General features: G+C 36.1%; 2 protein-coding genes across 2 annotated transcripts; both read left to right on the top strand.

The window, feature by feature from the left end:
* Positions 1-8,389, top strand: LOC148960053 (uncharacterized). Its single transcript, XM_089109468.1, has 3 exons — positions 1-89; positions 6,312-6,644; positions 7,212-8,389. The coding sequence occupies exons 1-3, from the start codon at positions 1-3 to the stop codon at positions 7,453-7,455; spliced, it is 666 nt and encodes a 221-aa protein (XP_088965594.1). The 3' UTR covers positions 7,456-8,389.
* On the top strand, positions 8,385-19,266 carry LOC135683138 (uncharacterized). Its single transcript, XM_065198315.2, has 11 exons — positions 8,385-8,706; positions 9,797-9,952; positions 11,265-11,321; positions 13,982-14,083; positions 14,734-14,816; positions 15,005-15,079; positions 15,691-15,733; positions 16,494-16,574; positions 17,032-17,139; positions 17,518-17,642; positions 18,330-19,266. Exons 1-11 carry the CDS (start codon positions 8,421-8,423, stop codon positions 18,492-18,494), a joined length of 1,281 nt encoding a protein of 426 aa, XP_065054387.1. The 5' UTR covers positions 8,385-8,420; the 3' UTR covers positions 18,495-19,266.
* The last annotated feature ends 868 nt before the right edge of the window (positions 19,267-20,134 follow it).

Raw genomic sequence — 20,134 nt, 5'->3', positions numbered from 1 at the left:
ATGACAGACAGCGGCTCACTCCTGATTGCAAATCCTGAACAAAGCAAAGCAAGATTTGAAACTGTGCTCTTCTGCTCTCAGCGTCTACGGTTTTATCTTTCTACGCCTGCAACCCGTGTTTACAAAATATGAGCTTTGATGTCGATAATCGACTGTCAAACAAGATTCCGCATGCACGCCCGCCACACAATAACACCTCGGTGAATCGCGTTACCAATCTGCCGACTGGCTGAACGAGATCCACATCACACGGCACAAACTGAATGGAAGATATGATATTGTGGTTGCTCTCAGGAATAATTAATGACCTTTGGAAAAGGATTTTTGTTCTCAGAATTGAAGACCCTTACGCTCTGTTGTAAGAGATAGTACATACATTTGTATGGTGCCGACAGGTGTTTTTGAAGGCACTTCTACAGGTGATGCTGCTCTGATTTAGAGAATTCAAGTTTGACATAACTCGCAGCATTTCTTCTGAAATTAATCCACCAGCATACACAGAACTTTCGTCATGGTGTAAACAATTTTCGCCCTTTTGCGGGAGACGCCTCTTTGTCTGCCTGGACTCCCACCAGACAACCAACATCACAAATTCTCAAACATTTAAACCGATTTGAGTGTTTTAATAGAATGGCTTCATGTGAAAAGACTTTCGGCAAATAATATTTTGTTAGAAAGAAAAGGGGCAAATTGAAATTTGGAAAGCACTTGAAATGCTTTCCATAAACCGAGAGGATTAAGAATGTGTTGGCTTCATTTGATGGACAACGACAGTGATTAAAGATGAGCTCAATTAGAGCAGCTTTAGAAGTTGACTTTCCGGAAAGAAAAGGCGCTCAAATAATGTTATGGTTTAACTTTCTCAGTAACTATAGGATAGAGTATTAGGCAAAGTATGAAGCAAAGCATTAGAAGAAGGCTGAAACTCTCTATATCTTGATAATATTTGCAATATATCATATCGAATCGCAAAATATTATCATATCAATATATCATATCAATATCATATCTTTAAAGAAAATGTCTGGCGTACATTATCCTACTTCTTTCTTCGAATTCTTGGAAGGTAAACTTTTTGTTTAATTTCTACATTAATAAATCCTTGAAGGTTGAACAGACATATTTCTGTCAAATGTCTTCTAGTTTATCATTACTTATAAACCCACCGTCTTTGTATCCGGAATGACCTTAGCCTTAGAAGTTATTTTTGCTTTCTATTCAAAACCTTGCAGCATGCTTGCAAGAAAATGCATCTCGGGGAACATTTAAAAAGATGCAAAATCAAGTATGAAATTGAGTTGGATAACCTGAAAGGCAATGCTGTACGATTTTTTATGTAAATCTGAAAGGTGTGAAAACAAATAACCACAACCTTACAAAAGCCCTGAAAAAAGCAACCAACAGACTCTGAAAATGGTGATAGTCAACTCTTGATAAAACGTTAGCGAAAAAGTGGCGGGTGGTGGGAGCAAAGTTAAAGCCCCGGAAGTGAGATAGCTCTAAGACGCAAAATTACGATTTCAATTTGTGCCTGAGACAAGTTCTCTTTCAGTGGTTCATACAAAAAAGGAGGTGCCCTAAAGAGTCGCCATCCCCAAAAGCTGTTCAAATTACAATGACAAGATTTTTTCAATGAATAGGAAATCAACACATAGAGGCAGTATTTCGTAAAACAAAAAGCTGGTAAATGGATGGATGAACGATTATCATATGGATTAGCAAAAGCCTAACAAATGGTTTGATATAAAAGATGAAGATCGTGAAGCTCGCCTAAAGGATTCCGTTCAAAGCATCTTTAGGGTAAGGAAGTTTTTAATTGATAGTGTTTTTAATTGAAAATTGCGTAGACCCACTATTTAAACAAGAGGACAAGATGCCACTACATCGGAATAAAAGCAGTGGATAGGGCACTAAGGAAAGCTACATGATCTCGCAAGAAGAACTAACCTGCTCTGCTTTACCCACGTGTCGAATGATTCAGGACTAAGGCCCTGTTTACATGGAGGCGAGTTTCCCGGCTAACCGAGTTTGTTTTGCCTGAATTTGTGCTTCTGGAGCCACCTCTGGGGGCAACTAGACTGAAGGATCATATCGCCTCGGCCAGGGGCTTCAGATGATAGCCAATTTGCCATTTAATATTTTTTGATTATAATTTGGCGTTTAATATTTTCTTTTGAGTTTCTTTTGGTACTACAAGTTTCTTAGTTGGTTTCTTATTTTCGGGACAGAAACCTGCCTTATTATTTCGAAGCTGATCGAATTTTGAAAAAGATGAGCGCAGAACTTCACAAAAAAAACCCATGCAGGCCTAAACCCATGCAGGCCATAACATCAATCACCTACAAGGAGTGATATAATAGATTCATGGTAAAATTGGTTTTTTTAACAATGTCATTGATGGTAGTGAGGACCTTTTAGCTTCTTAAAAGTTGTTTGAATTAACTGGTCAAGCGATTATACGGCGATGATTCCAGAAAAATTGATGAGAGAGAATTCCCTTAAAACATTTCAAGAGGTTATTTGATTTTCTTATCCCACTGAAAGGAATGCACAGGAACATTGAAAGAATTGAAGATTGAAATTTTTGGTAATGTGAAGAGATGAACATTGTATCAATGCATGAAGAAGAGCTCCCTTTTAATGAAAGTTTTTGAGCTAGATTGCTGAAGAAAGTCTGTCATTTTTCCTTCAAATTTTGTGGTATCAAAGGACTATGTGCAAAATATTTGCTATTTTAATCAGAACTGATTTAAGGAGATGCGAAAGATGAAATTTTCGATCCAAAACTTTTATTAAACTACAGACATGAAAATTCAATGATGGTACCAGAGTAGTAGCTAAGTAATGTTGGCTTGACAAAGCGCGCTTAAAAAGTATAAACAGACGTGATTTCATCTGGTTTTGAAACCTTCAGAGACAATTTTTCATATATTTTACTCTCAGCCAATTAACCTGTCTTGCAAATCGTAAAGGCTTTCATCCTCAGCTGCTTTCTTATGTCACAACTAAGCTTCATTAAAATTAGTCAATTCTCACAATGTATTCCATTGCTATTTAAAGGCATCCAAGGTGGTGTTAAATTTGTAGTTGATGTTCACAAAAGCAGGCAAAAGATCACATCACAAGTGTTTACTATTATGCAGTTTTAGCCATAACTAACCGCCTACCATGCTCAATGTAAACATAGCAGAGTGTTGTATTTTCATGGCTTTAGTTTGCAAAAGTATTTCGTATGTCTATCATCATTAGCAAATGTTTGGAAAATGTACATCAATTACGTGATTAATATGACCACACTGAAAGCAGGGTTATTGATTCACAGCGTATTGACTTTCAGAATACATACATCAAAGGGATTCATTAAAATTTATAATGTTATAGCAAGATATCTTGTATATTGGTAATACAGAACCACCTTCTTAATCCACTTGCTTTGAATCTCATTCATTTTTATACGCGACATATTCAATATTCTTAATTATCATAACTTCGTTTCACAATTTCCTTATCAACTTCCAATGTTTGTCTGCTCCTTCAATTGGGAATTATTAAGGCATGACATAAATTAGGACAAATTATTGATTAATAATCATTTTTAAAAGCAAGATTTGAAAAGTGTGATAACAAAACATGCAACGGTAAAGAGGCGGACAACATTCTCTTTTCGGTCCATGGCGTGCCCAGAGAAAGCCATAGAGTACCGAAGTGTGGCCTCATAAGAAATCTATTTCAAAATTTCTTAATTTTGACCACAGAATCTAATATAACGGCATAAAAATCTTCCCATTATGCAAAATCAGCTAGATATATTTAAAACTAGGCGAGATATGGCCAATGAAGTTTCCTAACGGATTTCTGTTATTCTGTCCTGGTTCATAAACAAAGACAAAATTACAGAGTTTTGATGGGGCAAGAGCCTGTGCTCATGTGGCCATATCTCCTCTAATTTGTAACACATTCTACTGATTTCGCACATTTAAAGGTGTTTCACGATGCTTTTTCAGGTTATGGGATCAAAATTGAAAAATTCTAAAAATATTGTTGTGACGTCATCACTTCGTTACTCTATATCTAAGACTTCAGCAGGAATTTAGACTCGCTTTTCACTACATTTATTGACAAAATCTGGACATACCTAAGCAAAATGGAACATTCCTATGCTACTGCTGCAAACTAGGGCTTTTCTTGTTTTCCTAAAATATTGTAATACCCGTCGATGTTCTTGAATTTGTCTTGCAAAAACAGGGTTTGATATTTGTTTCAGGTTGTCATACAAAAACCTTTGGCAAATAAGGGTATGATGGTCCTCAGAATAATTAACCACTGTCAATTACCAGACTGAAGGTGGCGTTCTCTCATCATTTTTCATTAGGACTATTTATTCTTGGTCTGTCGGTACGCAAATCGCAAAAACGGCCAAAAATAAACCCCAGCCTTTTGTTGAGAAAAACAAATAATGGCCTTCTTCCGCCACGAGCGTTTAAGATCTCTACACCTTACTAAAGCACCACTCAAGTCTTTTTGCACATATTTAAGCCTTCCCAGAAAACAGATTTTTCAGGCTGCAGAAAACAGATCTCTCAACGTTTTTTTACACCTCAAAGGAAGTCTTCGAGATGGAGGGAAAGGCAAAAAAAAGGAAAATGTGAAAAGAGAACACCACTTTTTTTTATCTGTATTCAAACCAAAATCCAATCTCCTCTTATTTCCAATCTCTCGATTTATATACCTCTATTCATTATAATTGACATATTATGTGATTACAGTTTACAATATGATTGGTCCTGTTACTTCCTACTCCCCCTTAGCAAAAAAAAAATTTTGTAAGAAATTTTTTTTTTTTTGATTACGAAATAGAGAAGGCTACTAATGACAGGGAATAAGAAAATTAATATATGTATAAATAAATTGTACAATTACGATACTGACGTGTCCTTGAATGTTCATGATTCAAAATTTTTTGTTCCTCCCTGGGAGCTACCATTTAAAGAAAGATAGGGGCAAGAGTTAGTCAAACCTCGTAATTTCCCATGACGAGACAGGATCTCTCATGCATCTGGAAGCTGCTGATAGATATACTTACAAGCTTCTGATGAAATAGATGATTTAGATGGCTTGAGCTGTAAATAACGTCCATGCATATGATCATCAAAAAACTGGCACGATTTGGTCCAGCCTCCCTTTATGTAGGCTACTTTATGGTTGACATTGAGTTGAAAGAATTTTCCATAATGAAATTGACTGTTATCTTGATTCAACTGTTATCTTGATCCCAATGTATTTTTATGAGGGTTTCCTTCATTCCCCTAGAGTATTTAGGGAAGCAACGTGAAATTTCCCTGGGGGCCGGCCGAGCCCCCAGACCTCTGACCTTGTCTCGGTGTACAGGCCCCTCACCCAGGTAATTCCCGATTTATTTCAGCAGCACACTTTGACACCCCTAAGGTTCCTGCCCCATGAAATTGGAGGCTCTTAAGTCACGAAAAGGCTCAATCATGCAAATCGTGATACCAGCATGAAATTTTGCACACCTACCCAGTTTTATGCGCTGAAAAAGATAGGAGTCAGACCCCAACACAAATTTGCCCCTGAGTGCTATTTTTAGACTGGGGTTCACGGACCCAGTCCAATTGAAGAGCATTCATCATAACTCAACTCCAATTTAAGATACAGAGATAAAATTTGGTAGAGGTACGTAGTTTGGTGTGTTGAGAACGATAAGGGTCAGACCCTAACTCAAATTTACCCCTGAATGCTATTTTTAGACTGGGGTACTAGGACCCAGTCCATTTAATTGGCATTCATCATAACTCAACTCCAAATTAAGATTCAGAGCTAAAATCTGGTAGAGATACATAGTTTGATGTGCTGAAAATGATAAGGGTCAGGCCCCAACTCAAATTTACCCCTGGATGCTATTTTTAGAATTTGGTAGTTGGACCCAGTCCATTTAAGGGGCATTCATCATAACTCAGCTCGAAATTAAGATACAGAGCTAAAATTTGGTAGAGATACATAGTTTGATGTGCTAAAAACGAAAGGATCCCAACTCAAACTTGCCCCTAAAAGCTATTTTTAGACTGGGGTACTTGAACCAATATGGATTTCAGTTAGAGAGAAAACTCAAATATGGGGGAAATGGCAGCAGTTCCAGCGAAACGACGATAATAAAACAGAGCTGTTTGGTCTACTGGCTAAGAATCTTGTATTACATAGTCCTCCAGAGAAGACGGTCATTGCTACTTTCTTGGACAAATCGTTAAGCAGCACCGACATCGACTTAACTTGCTTGTCGCCTTGTAATCACGAAGAAGCGGATACGAAAATTTAAAGCATGGAGGAGACTCTGGCCATCGAAAAGTCGTTGTGAAAACAGTGGATACCGACGTGGTTGTACTTGCAAATTCTTTTTTGCAATCCTTACAGATTGAAGAGCTGTGGGTCGAATTTGGCGTTGGAAAGCACCGGCGTTGGCTTCCAATCCACCAGTATGCTACCAGCCTCGAAGAATCAATCTGCGAAGGATTGTGTTTTTGGTTTGCTTTTACTGGTTGTGATACAGTTTCCGGTTTTGCTGGTAGAGGGAAAAAGATTGCTTGGGCAGTATGGAGGTCATATCCAGAAGCAAACGAGACATTCAAAAGGTATGCAATTGAGCTTTATTTGTATGTGGACATAAACGTAGGAAGCATCTTAAAAGAAAAGGGGTAAATTTAGCAAAAAGGGGCATCTTCATGAGCTTCAAATAGGTACTCAAAATTCTGTTTCTCAAAATTGAGGGGGGGGGGGGCGTCTACGTACGAGAATGTTTTTATGCAAGACTATAAAAAAGATTCAAGTATCAACGAATTAATCTGTATTTATCAATGATGTATGATATGGCGTGGTATTCTACGCATTCAAGAATGATTGAAAAATATACTTCTTTGTAAATTGTATACTCTATCTACTCCAACGCATGTCAAGTCACATGTCACCATGTCAAGATATATCAATCGACGATATGAATACTATTGAAAGGTACATAATATTACTCTACGATCGCACAAGTTCAAATGAGAATCTGCCTCCAACGAAAGATGCACTAATACAGCATGCAAAACGAGCAGTATACCAAGCAGCAGGGTAAGTGTTAAGATAACTAGTTGCTCATTCTACATGGCAAAAAATCATCAATTTGTAGTAACCTGCCTTCCTTTATCACTTTTTAGACACATTTGGGGACAATCCACTCTAAATTTCCAAGTTCTTCCAAGTTATGAAAGTTGGGGGTGGACGAGAAAGGGCAATGAAATCAAGCCTTTATGGATAACAATTCCAGAAGCATCAAAGGCGTGTTACCTGCTCATCAAGTGTAGTTGCAAGAAAGGTTGCAGTGCAAGATGCAACTCTCGTCAGCATCAGCTAGATTGCACGGAGCTCTGCCAGTGCAGTGGACAATGCAGTGATGATTAAATGACATTATCTTCTTTAAAGACTTAAAACAAGAGTCGCAAATCTTCTGGATCGTGCATTCTAATTAATATTGTCAGGCAGCGCCAATGAGCAAGAAAACGCTCTTGGGCGTTGATTTACTCTAGTGGTGAAAATTTTAGAAACCATATAAACACATATATAAACACAAAAAACATATTTCGCTTTCCAAGCCATCCTAGAAAAAAATTTCAGAAAATTTAATACCAAGCTACCAAACCGTTTGCCTGAAATATCGTTGTCGTAAAAAGTGTTTTGTAACGATTGATTTATGTTTCTTAACCTAATCTGCGCATAAAACTAGGTACCTGTAAAAAAGTCTTTACCGTTATTTGTAGTAGAGTTGTGAAAGGATACCCCTTTATGAGACAGGGTCCAAGTACTCTTAGTACCAAAATAAAATTTTGGGGGAGTTTCGAGTTGAGGTTAGTGTCTGAAAATATTTAGGTCGTCAAACTTCGTACCTGTAAAAATTTACAGCTCTTTTTTGCTTTCTGAAGTAGGCTTGTGATGTAAACATTTAGGAGACTGGGTCCAGGTACCCCAGTGTAAAAATAGCATTCAGGGGTAAATTTGAGTTGGGGTCTGACCCTTATCGTTCTCAACACACCAAACCACGTACCTCTACCAAATTTTTAGCTCTGTAACTTAATTTGGAGTTGAGTTATGATGAATGCCCCTTAAATGGACTGGGTCCGACTACCCCAGTCTATAAATAGCACTCAGGGGCAAATTTGAGTTGGGGTCTGACCCCTATCTTTTTCAGCGCATCAAACTGGGTAGGTGTGCGAAATTTCATACTGGTATCACGATTTGCATGATCAATGTGATAAAAGCCCCCACTTTTGATTTGGAGGAATTTCGAAAACAGGGAACTGCGAAGCAAAATTATTCAATTTTCAACATTATTGTTGTTGCTGTCCCTTTAGCAAAGAGTCTGGTCCAATATGGCAGCAAGATGGAACCGTGTTGCGGACTTGTGTGGCAAGATAGATACGATTATAGTGCCGAGTATAAAACGATACAACAATATAAATGTTTGTACTTGCCTAAGGGTTCAGCGAAGATTGATAAATACATGCGTTAAAGGGATTAGCGCGAAAGGGAGTACAAACAAGGGCCGTTTACTGGGTGGAAAGTTTCCATATCTCCAGGGAAATGCGTTTTTATTAGGAAAGGACAATTGGCTTCTTGCGAAGTTTTGTTCCAACAACTCACCAGATTTGCAGACTGGTATGTAATTGTTATTTTTCTTGAAACAAATCTTCTTTCTTAAAAGTGCACATTCTTTTGTGATTTAGAAATCAAGTGTTTCCAAACCTTTTGACAAAAGTTTTAGACCAAAAAATTATTTAACTTTCGTTTCCTACAAGATAATGTGATAATATAACTTGAAATCAAAGCAAAGTTGTACAAGGAAAATAAGAACGAATTTTAAGCACAAACGTTATGATAGCAGAATATACACAACATCCCCATTATTTTGTGCTAAATGTCTGGAGGCCCATGTAAGAAAGTATTTTTAAATTTGCCAAAAATAAATTCAATTCAATGTTATTAGATTCAAGATTTTGATTACAGGGTACATGATAGCTAAATTATTTACAAACAAAATCTTAGGACAACTGAAAAACTGTTATGAGTAATCAACCATGTAAAGCTCTCATCAGAAATATGACAATAAACAATAGAAAGACAACTGGAAGTCAATATTCCATGCTGGATATCTCTGGTGCAAGCTAGGTATTCCACACTGGGCTATCAAGTAACTAACCCTATTTCACTGGATGCATATATAATTACACTACATGCAAACAATTGTTGGCTTTTTTGAGTTTTATATGTGTAATGGGATCAAAATTATCCTGAACTGGAGGAGAAAAATTTTTGTTTTTTGCCCAACTGTCAAACATTTTTTAAACAGCTGTGCTGTCCCTTAACCTTGTGTATAATGATGTGCTGATGCAACCTATCCAGCCTGTTTGCCACAATAACATCCCTGGCTGGATCAGCTTAGCAAACATAAATCATTGCCTACACTTGAACTGTTAATTATGTCAAGTCAGAAATGTGCCCAAGATCTTTTGGATAACAGAAATTTGGCCCAGATTTTTGGTATGATTCCAGTCTGAATACTTTGGCTGAGCTGCTGTCAAGATCTTTGCCTAGTTTTTTTTAAAGAAATTGATGGATTTATCATTGATTTGTCAAATTTAGGCAGGATGTTGAAGGATGTTGAAGTGCTGCATGTTAAATCGACATTCTTGCCAATTCTTTTGTACCATTACACCTTTTTTTAATTTTTTATGTGCTTCTTTGTTAGACTTTGCAGATATACGATTGATGATGCAACATAAGCTAGAAGAAAGGAAAGCTCCTTCAGACAAAGTTTCCAGGCAACTTGCCTTGTTGGATTTGCTTTTTGAACACCGAATGCAGCATGTGGATGCTACAATCATAAGGGAAGAAGCTAGCAAATGTAAGTTACTTACACTGCAGTTGTTAAAAATTTAGCCGAGTTGCAAGTAAGGATTATTTGATAAGAGATAATGTGAGTGGCTGACACAACAAGGGCAGTATTAAACCAACAACCAGCCAATTTGTATGGCAATACCTTCCTATCGAGCTAACCAATCACTTTTTCTAATCACAGGCCACAGTCATGCCATTCATGCATACCACTCTTCTCTTTAGCAAGTGCACAAGGGATCCATCACAGCATCCATGGCAATGCTTGTCATGAAGGAGAATTTCCTGCATCAAGGTGGGATCACAGCCACCACAAATCATCAACTAGTTACTGTGTCACTCACCCACTTTTTCACTTAGTGTATATCCCGAAGTCCTGTTCTCCTGTCACTTAAGAACTATTTTTGTGAAGGGAATGTCTCATATAAGACTGTTTATAGGCCATTGAAATATTTAATAATAGCCTTAAATCCTAAATAGTCCTAAAACCAGATGTTGCCTGAAAAGTTGCTTGATCAAGGGCAAGCACCTAAGGTGCACCTTAAGACAGCCACAGAGGGCGATAATGTTTTGAAATAGCATTGATGAAGCTTGAACCATCTCATTGAATGACCACAATATTATGACATATAAGATTTGCACAGCAGGTAAACAAACATATGAGAACGCTTTTGAGAGTGGAATCGTGTGATTTTTGAAATCTAAATGATTTTTGAAAATGCAATGTTTCAGTATAGACACAAAACGTTTTCATTCATTTCATTTAACTTTGAAAAAGGTATATGGAAGACTTGAGAAAATCCTGGTCACTTAAAAATGTATTAAAAGATGTGATACAATATCATACCCAGAGGTGTGATGGCAGGGAAGCTCAGCCCTTGTTGCTGATACCAAAAGGAGCAGATTTTGATATTTGAATTTTTTACAAATTCTTCTTTTAAATGGATCATGACGTTCATTGGAGATCAATGTTTTTTTCATTTCAGGATCTTGTGTCTTTTTGTTTCCTCATTGTATTTCTTACATAACATTCCTTCCAAGGAAGCTCTAAGGCAATTTTATCTAGAGGTGTGAAATAAAACGTTTTGAGTTTCTTAGAAGCTTGATTTTTGAAGCAGCTTCATTTTGCTTAGAGCAAGGCCTGGTTTATCACTGTGATTATGGAGTAAGTAAGAATAAGGGCCCAATCAGTTGATCTCATTAGGTTCTTCTAGACCAGGAGAGGTGCTCCAGTTTGATCAAGCTCCTTTCGGCTATATATATTTTTTATATCCACTTATATATATATCTATTATTAACATTTTTCTCATTGTATCCCTTAGTTGACCCAGCAGATATATATGCATTGGCAAGCGATATATTTTCATTACAAGAGAAAGGTGAGACATTAAAGATTTGCTTCTTTGCAAAATACAAATATGCTCTGGCTTCAAAAAATCATTTAGATCAAAGATTACGTACATGTTAATGAAAGTGTCAATTTTTATACACTATTTTTGACTTGCATAAATGCTTAAAGGAAAACTGACACGCAAAAATAACCTTAGCTTATTCGATGCAAAATTTGTCGCTGACTTCAAATCTGGAAAAAGTTTTCTTCTTAGATTCGCCGTTTTTCTGATATTTGCACTTTTATCCATCAATTACGTCACAGCCAGGACTCGGGAATTTACCGAAGCGGAAACAAGATTATCGCCAGGAGTTGTTAAAATTCTCGGTTGACGTCACAAGTGACATGTTAACAATGCCGTTGTAAAGGCTTTTTTTTCTTTTATATTCTCATAAAATTTACAACGACAATCAATTACAATACAAAAGCTTAGGGAGCATGAAAATGCATAACACCTCTAAGACTTACACTTAACATAGAGACACAAATATTACAATAATAAGCTACAAAAGTGATTGGAGTGGTGTCGCTCATCGTTCCAATAGCGTTGCAGATATGACAAATACTCACAAAAAGCTATTTTAAAAGAAGATATCAAGTCTACCTATGTTCCTTGCTAATCAAACAAATTTGCGCCCAGACATGATGAGCGACACCACTCCAATCATAAAAGGAATAAAATTTACACAAAAGAGAAAAATATTTACACGAGAGAGGTTTTCACATGAAAGTTGATAACTTATTGGAACCGTTCTAAAATTATGTTTAAATCTGTGGTAATTTAGCTTACTTAGTCCAACGCGTAGCTGCGTTAAAACAGATAAAAGTAAAGGCTTTCACCACAACGGTGAAAGTACAAATGAAGTTTCGTGTTTTATTGAAAATAGTTTGCGATAAAAAGACAAAAAATTGTCAGGCTTTTCATTTATAAGTATAAAGAAGCTAGAAAATCCTAGCTACATGTCTGATAAGACGCTAATATCCACATAAAATTTATTTTTATGCCATGATATCTTCGAAGCGGCATGCTTCGAAACATTGAAAGAACCTCAAAGCTTGTGAAAAAAGCAGTCGACTTTGTTTGAAAATTGATACCGTTTCTTCAAAGTTTTTATTTTTACAATTACAAATAAAACCGCAAAATGGCGATGGGAGGGGGGGGGGTTGAAGCAATAGCCAAAAGACAAACAAAAACTAGTGGAGACAGCGGTAAAAGCGATCCTGCAACCTGCTTTGGGTGCAGAAATATGAATTCAAGAAAAAACCTTGGTTGATGGGAGCTGCGAATGGAACTAAATAATAATTTCACTGAACTTGATTATTGCATTTCAACAGAGGTTGAGATACTAGGGAATAACCTAGTCTTGCAAAAAGACCATCCCCCAACCAAGTCAAAATTGCTTGCAAAAAAAGATAATGTGCCAGTTGATAATCCTATGACAGCTAAACAGCATTTTCTTCGACTAAGAAATCAAGTTCTTTGACTAAGAGGTAAGAGCCTATTTCGTAAATCCAGATTTTTCGACTGCCAGGTAACTTATCAGTTCCCGAAACCCTTCACGCCCGGTGAAAATGGCATATAATCCGCACAAGTCGACTTTTAACCCGCCTTTACTATTTAATATCACTATACAGTTAACGCGTTTGAAACATTGAAAAACAATATTAGAATGTTACATTAACAATGAATAACTTGCAGTTCCGTTTAGGGCATCATAGGCATTTCAGCGAATTAGGCCATACAGACAATGCAGTCTGGACAAAGACGCCTCAATCTGAAATGAAATTCTAGTTTTACGATCCCTGATCCCATTTAGATTGTAGCAATAGCATTGTTTTTAATAGAAATTCCATGTCAGTTTGTACTTCCAGTCTGTTCTTTGTTCATAACATCGTCACTGTTGAGCCATGGACGACTGTCTGCCCAAGCGGCGGCGCTGGTTGGTAGCAAAAACTCAGACGGCTGAAACTCTCCATTTGTTTCGAAATCAGTGTAATAAAACTTGGATTCAGAGTCCCAAACCATTGAAAAAGTCAATTATGTGTCAAAAATGCAAAATTAGCTCCTTTCACATGCACAAAATAAACATTTGTCCGCAGCATATTCTTAAATGTTTCTATAGAGAAACACACAGTACGTGCTGAGAACATGTCACTTGTGACGTCAAAGATGATCGCCCACTCGTGACGATTTTCGCCTTGAATCTCAAGTTGTCGGAACAATTGTCGTTTCTCAACTTAAAACGCCTGTATTTCAAAAACGGTAACTGTGATTTGAAAAAATTTTTCGATCCCGGAATTTGCTTGTCACAAACTACCGTTTTAACCAAACTTATTTTTGCGTATCAGTTCTCCTTTAAGTGTTCTGTCACCTAATTTTAATACATTTAGCCGCTTACAACTCATGAGAAATATTTCCCAAAAGGAAATTATTGTTGTATGTCAACATTTTCTCTAAAGATTTTGTTGAATTTCAATCCTTGCTTCAATTCTTCAAGTATCTTTTCATCAAATCCAATTTTTCTTCTTCTTACAGAATAAGGCTTTCCAGATCAACACTCTTCATATGACATATTTATTTACAGCCTTTTTTGGGTGCATCATTTTGCAGCCTAATTATCTTAAGCCAAAAAATAAATTGTCTTTCAGTTGGCAATGAGGCTGCAGTTTTGTCTGGCCCTCTTTTTAGACATGCTGCCATTTCTGGGGACTTAAATGCAAAGTATTCATATGGTCAACTTCTGAGACTAGGTAAAGTGCAACTCCATTATAACTTATTGAAAATAGGACATATTGTGATATAATGGTTTTAATTATTTGTCATTCTAAGCTCTTGGATGATGTTTCAGCAATTAATATCCTGTTAAGATGCAATCTTATTTGAAAGAGACTTGCTCTCTAGAATGGCTAGTGTAAGCAAATGAAAGGCTACTTGAATATGGCTTTGAAAAAAGCAAACATTTAGTAAACTAAAGCTTTTCGTCTGACACTCTTCAGAGTTTAAAACGTCAGAACATAGATCGAAAACTCTACGCTAGGAAATATATATACCCAGTTGTGGATCGAAATAGGCCGATCAGAAACACAAGCACATGACTGTATAGGTCTTGTCTATGTTCTGACGTTTTAAACTCTGAAGAGTGTCAGACGAAAAGCTTTAGTTTACGAAATGTTTGCTTTTTCGAAGCCATTTTCAAGTTTTGTACCACCAACAGATTGTTTGCTACTTGAATACTGAATCATAACTCAAACTTTAGCTTGGACACAATCCTAGCTTGTAGCGATTTTTTTAGATTTTATTTTTAATTTTTAATTGATAGGTTGCATGTCTTTTATTTTAGTTTTGTACTAATAGAGTATCATGTTAAAACAATTTTTTAGAAAGAAATTCTTTAATCTAGGTCAAGCAGGCATGGACCCTGATCCAATTGAAGCAGCCAATATATTTTCTGAACTTGCGAAACAAGGTCATCCATATGCACAGGTATGTTTGTCTGTGCCCCAAAAGAATTTTTTCAAAGTCTTCTTATTAGAAGGAAATGATGACAGAGAAACTATGTTTTATTCACTGTTTGCCTTATTGAGTGCTAGTAGAGTTGAGATTATGATTCAAAAACTCAATACAAATTTTACTTTCTCATTATTTCTTTTGCTATGTCCTTCATTTTGCAGTTTGCTCTTGCTGGTATGTATTATGCTGGGTCTGGTGTGAAGCAGAATTTTGAAACATCATATACGCTTTTTCAGGTAATACTGAAATGTTTTATCGCATTTCATATACTTCTATACCTTTATTCTCAAGGCTTTCATTTATTTAATATGCATCTTATTCAGACTTTTAATTTGAAGTAAGCGCTTACTTGCGATCGCATCAGCACTCGTGATAACTCAACCACAGAAGAAGGCCAGGTGAGCAAGGAGGGATTATTGTCACCCGTCAAGAGAATTCGTAAGACTAACTCTATTTGGTCAATTTCGATACGCTGATTAAGAAAATCTGTGTTTTACAGAAAAATTACGTACTGGGCAGTCTGTGCAAAATTTTTATAAGGGTTGTACAGTTTATATAAACTTTAGCATGTGGACACTTTTAGCATGTGGTTTTTATTATAACATTGTTAACAATCTCTTCCTGGAGCGATTGCTCATTCAAGAGAAATCACGCTAGCTCTGAGCCGCCTGCGTGGGCTATTTCTTACCAAAAGGCCTACTTGTTACAACCGTTAAATTACCTAACACATTTTCCCAATTTGAGATGAAGAATGATTATAAGGTCTTGTTATATAAGGTTATACAGAGAATTGTTTATATAACGCTATATCTTTGTTTATTTATTAATTATGATTGATTTCTCAAAGATTGCTGCTGAAAATGGAGTTTCTCAAGGATACAATATGATTGGTAGGATGTTTTTCATGCATTGAAATGTTACATCAAGGCTCAAAGGGTTATATAAAAAACATTAGGATTATAGAAAAACTAATGGAATTAAAGAAGGGTCATTCTATGGATTTTCTGATAACTGCCTACCATAAGAAATAAAGTACTATTATGAGCCATTGTATTACGATGAGCCTTCATCAATAGAATTCAGCGAATGCTTGCCATAAAGTGGCAAATTATCAATCATCATTAAAACGCCTTTAGTTGCCTACCTTATCAGTTATTACTCCCAAGATCCAAACGGTTTTGGAAGAAAACGATATAGAAGAAAAATGATATGCAAGAAATTGATTCAAAGTGAAATCACATTTTTTGAAGTCACACTTCTATGTTGGTCATTCCGTTTCTGTTTTGTTCTCTCGGCCCCATTTTTTCCCTTCGATTAAGGCTTTTTGTCATTTAAAGCTCACCACTTAGTAACATTCATCCCACCATTTTCAAACATCTTTTTACTTATGTACCAATATACAAGTATTGCCTTTGACTTCCCGAATCCAAATTTGTAAAGGTCAGTTTTTACTGGAAGAAAATCGTAGGAATCTGGGAAGTAATTTGGAAGTACGACAATCTATAATATGTAAATTGAAGGAAAGAAAGACGATCTATGAAATTTTTCGTAGTTATTCGCATATGCACAAGACATTTAGCAATTATTTCATGTTCATTTTTTTATTTCCTTAGTTTAAAACAATTTTTCATTTGAAATTTATCATTTCAGGTAAAATGTACTTTCAAGGGCAAAGTGTGGAGAGAGACTATAAGAAAGCATTTGAGTATTTCCAAAAAGGTGCTGATAAAGGTAAACAAGTTTAGTAATGCCTATTTTTCAGCATTATCAAATGGTGACAGGGATACCCATTTCACTGCTTTATCTGCCATCCTAAAACATTCTTGACACTCTCCTATATTGCTTTCACGAAACGCTATCCACTAATTTGGTTTCTGCCTGCGTTGATATAGTTTGCCTGTAATTTTTCCTTCAAGGAACGGCTTCTGAAGGGACCTTTGTCTTGAAATGCGGCCAGTTTTGCTGTATAGAATGTCCAATGCTTTGTTTACATGTGATTGTACTAGAATCCTGCCCGATCTTGCAAATGTACTTGAAGTATGTTTTGAATTTCCCAACTGAGGATGTAGCCTCAAGATACAGTTATCCCTGAACAGGTTCTAAATCCCCTTTTAATTCTTTTGTTTCTGAAGCTAGCTATTGTTTTATCTGTTTATCTATCTTGAGCCAGACTTGTGTTACGCTTCAGGTGATATCGGTGCATATATGTCGTTGGCTCACTGCTATTCGAATGGAAAAGGCACAGAAACTGATTATAAAAAGGCTTTCGAGTTTCACATGAAAGCTGCAGAAAAATGTGAGTAAAACATGGCAAGGCCTTTTTGCTTTCTTTACAATGTCATTTTAGTGTAGGTGTCAACTTAATTTTTACACTTAATTTTATAAAGGATGCTTAAAATTTGTTGTAAGTATGTATGTTTGTATGTAGTGTTTAATTCTGTGTGTATTTTATAATAAATCTCTAAGGCCTTAAAGCGAGTAAGTGTAGCTGTTTTTATTGCTAAACATTGCTTGAATATGGGTTGTGACCCCCATTTAGTGCGTCTGTTAACCCTACACTGATGTGCCTCTTTACTTCTTTGCCTTGCAACCTTTCAATATTTTAGACAAACATTTTTTATTACTTTCTAAAGATGTGAATCTAAATGCGAATTATTTTGTTTCTTACTCGTAGCCCATCCTCCTGCCATGTTCAATATTGGAACACACTACTTCAGTGGCAAAGGGGTTGATCTTGATATGCAAAAAGCATCTGAATTTTTCAGAAAGGCAGCTGACCTTGGGTTCAGCTTGGCACAGGTAGATTTGTCTGCTTTATTTGCTTCCAATCAGCCTGTATATATTAGGACAAATTTCAAAGATGCGTTGCTCATGTATGAATTATTAACAGATTACCACAGTGTATGTTCCCCAAATCTGTTTTCAGTCCGTTGCAAATGTTTTTGTTTCTCGCGGGCATGCCAAATTGCATTTTTTAAATTAGTTGACTTTTGTGGCTAAATAAATTGCCAGAGTAGGAAGAATAGTTGTTTTATATACGTTTAATAAAGATCTCCTAGAGTCGATTAACAGTTCTATGTGTGGTAAAAATGAATAAGGCAGATTTTCTTCAACTAAATTATGCAAGGGAACGTATCTAAGTTTTTGTTTTAAAGGGAGAGAAAGGACCAGAGTACAGCACACTGTTTGTCCTTCCTTCGTTCAATACCCCTTCAGGCCTCTTCAACACCTCTTCAGGCTGTGAAACCGTTCTCAGAAGATTAGGGCAGGGTTTTATGTGAGGCACCCAAGTTTCTTTTTTGTGACCTTGTTATTGAGTGTTAACCGTCCTGTTTCTGGGCTATGGGGAGAAAACAATGGAACATTTGATAAAGTCTTTAATGGATTCTCATTTTTAGGGTTAAGTAGAAATTTGATATTTTCTTATCACGTGTATATTGAAGTGTGTATAGCTTATTTGGTTTTGTTTTGTTCGTTGTGGCCTAGGTTAACCTTGGCAATATGTATTACCATGGATTGGGTGTCGAGAAAGACTGGAATGCTGCCAGGCGATTGTATAAAAAAGTAGCACCAACAAATCACAACGCACGTCTTCTACTCGAAGAACTTGAAGCAGAAATGAAGAAAGCTGGCATGGAATTGGAGGATTAGCTGGCTTCTCTTGTCTTCGAGGTGTATCTTTGACACAAAGTCTCAACTAAACATTTACATACATTTTATGAGCATCATACAATTCTACACATGCTAAGAATTATCATGGTTTCTTTTTTTCAACTGCAACCAAAGAAAGGTTTATTCTAAGCCGTAAATTTTATTTTACTATTTTCATATGTAGTAGGTTATCTCGTCTGACCCACCCAGATGCAATAGTGGACCAGCCTCTTAATGAAACATCATTCGAAAATTCGATGTATCGTTACATCTCATTACTTGAATGGCATAAATAGTTTGTGAGTGGAATTGAGTGGAATAGCATTTTAAACAATTTCTTTATATTCAGTTGCAATCAGAATTAAATCGTTTGTACTGTAAAAATGTTTTGATGAGGGTTTTCTATCATCTGTCTTTTCACCAAAGTGCAGTTTCATCGTAGAAGAAGTATTGATTGTGAAATATTGTTCTTAAAACATGTCAAGTTAACACCAGCGTACAGTTTAGCAACGCGTATTGTTTCCTTTGTCGCGACCCCTTTTACATATCGAATCCAATTTTGCTATTTCATGTATTCCTCGTTCTTTAAAACGGATAATAAATCTTACAATGTTAACATGCGGTCCTACTTTGATGAAATGAAAATTTCCTTACGAGTTTATGTTGGCAAGTATCGTTCTTGAATAAGCTTTTTTGTAGATAGAAAATTTGCATGTAGCCCAGAGGCTCTAAAGATGAAATTTAGCATCACTAGATTGCAATTTTAACATCACATTTGAAATCTTTTTTGAATGGGTAAGACCCTGCATAATAATACAAGTATTATATTTCTCATAACCAAAAGGAGAATGGGAGAACGACAATATTTATGAAAATGTCTTTTTTGGAGTTTTTCTTTCTGAAAATGAGAGATCACCCTTTTAAGTTAATTTTGAACTTTTGGTTGGAAATTTTGAAGGCGAAAAATCATTAGATCCACTTTTTGAGAGTGCAATTTCCATTTAGATTTTTATAATAAACAATAAATTTTTTTAATAAATTTGATAAATAAGCCTTCTTGTCCTTGGAAAGTCATGATTTAAAATGTTTTAGCATCTTAAAAGTATTTTCCCATTGTCAATAATGGCCAGTTGGAAAATGCAGTTCTTTCTGGAGACAAGCACAAAAACTGTGTTGATAGCAAATTCGAATGTACTATTTTCAAAAGGAATGTTGTCACTAATAACATGACATTCTTTGTGCTCCATCTCTTTCACTAGTTGAAACTCTGCCTAAATATGATGAAATTGACAAATATGCAGCATAACTTTAGTCACCTTCAACCTTGTTTTTGATTGAGAGCAACAATTTTTGGACGAGAGTATCTCGAACAGTAAAGCCGCATTTACACGAGCAATTTTTCCTTGGCAATTTTCCTTGACACGTTTCTTTGCCCGTGTAGATTATAAACAAGTTTTGTTTGACAATTTCTACACATTTCATGTAGAAAGATAAAAAATCTCTTTGACAATATCTATATGCGTTATGGCAAGCGGAGTTTATAGGTTAGCTTCGTTTTCTGACGGGGTTCGTTTTTTGCTCCAAATTATCTTGCAAAAATGGTTTCGAAGAAGAAATTTTTATTAGTGTGTGGGACAGCT

The sequence above is a fragment of the Rhopilema esculentum genome, chromosome 7 (genome assembly GCF_057945365.1).
Source record: "Rhopilema esculentum isolate cy_ngs chromosome 7, ASM5794536v1, whole genome shotgun sequence".
Classification (NCBI taxonomy): Eukaryota; Metazoa; Cnidaria; class Scyphozoa; order Rhizostomeae; family Rhizostomatidae; genus Rhopilema; species Rhopilema esculentum.
This window is presented reverse-complemented; position numbering and strand designations above follow the sequence as displayed.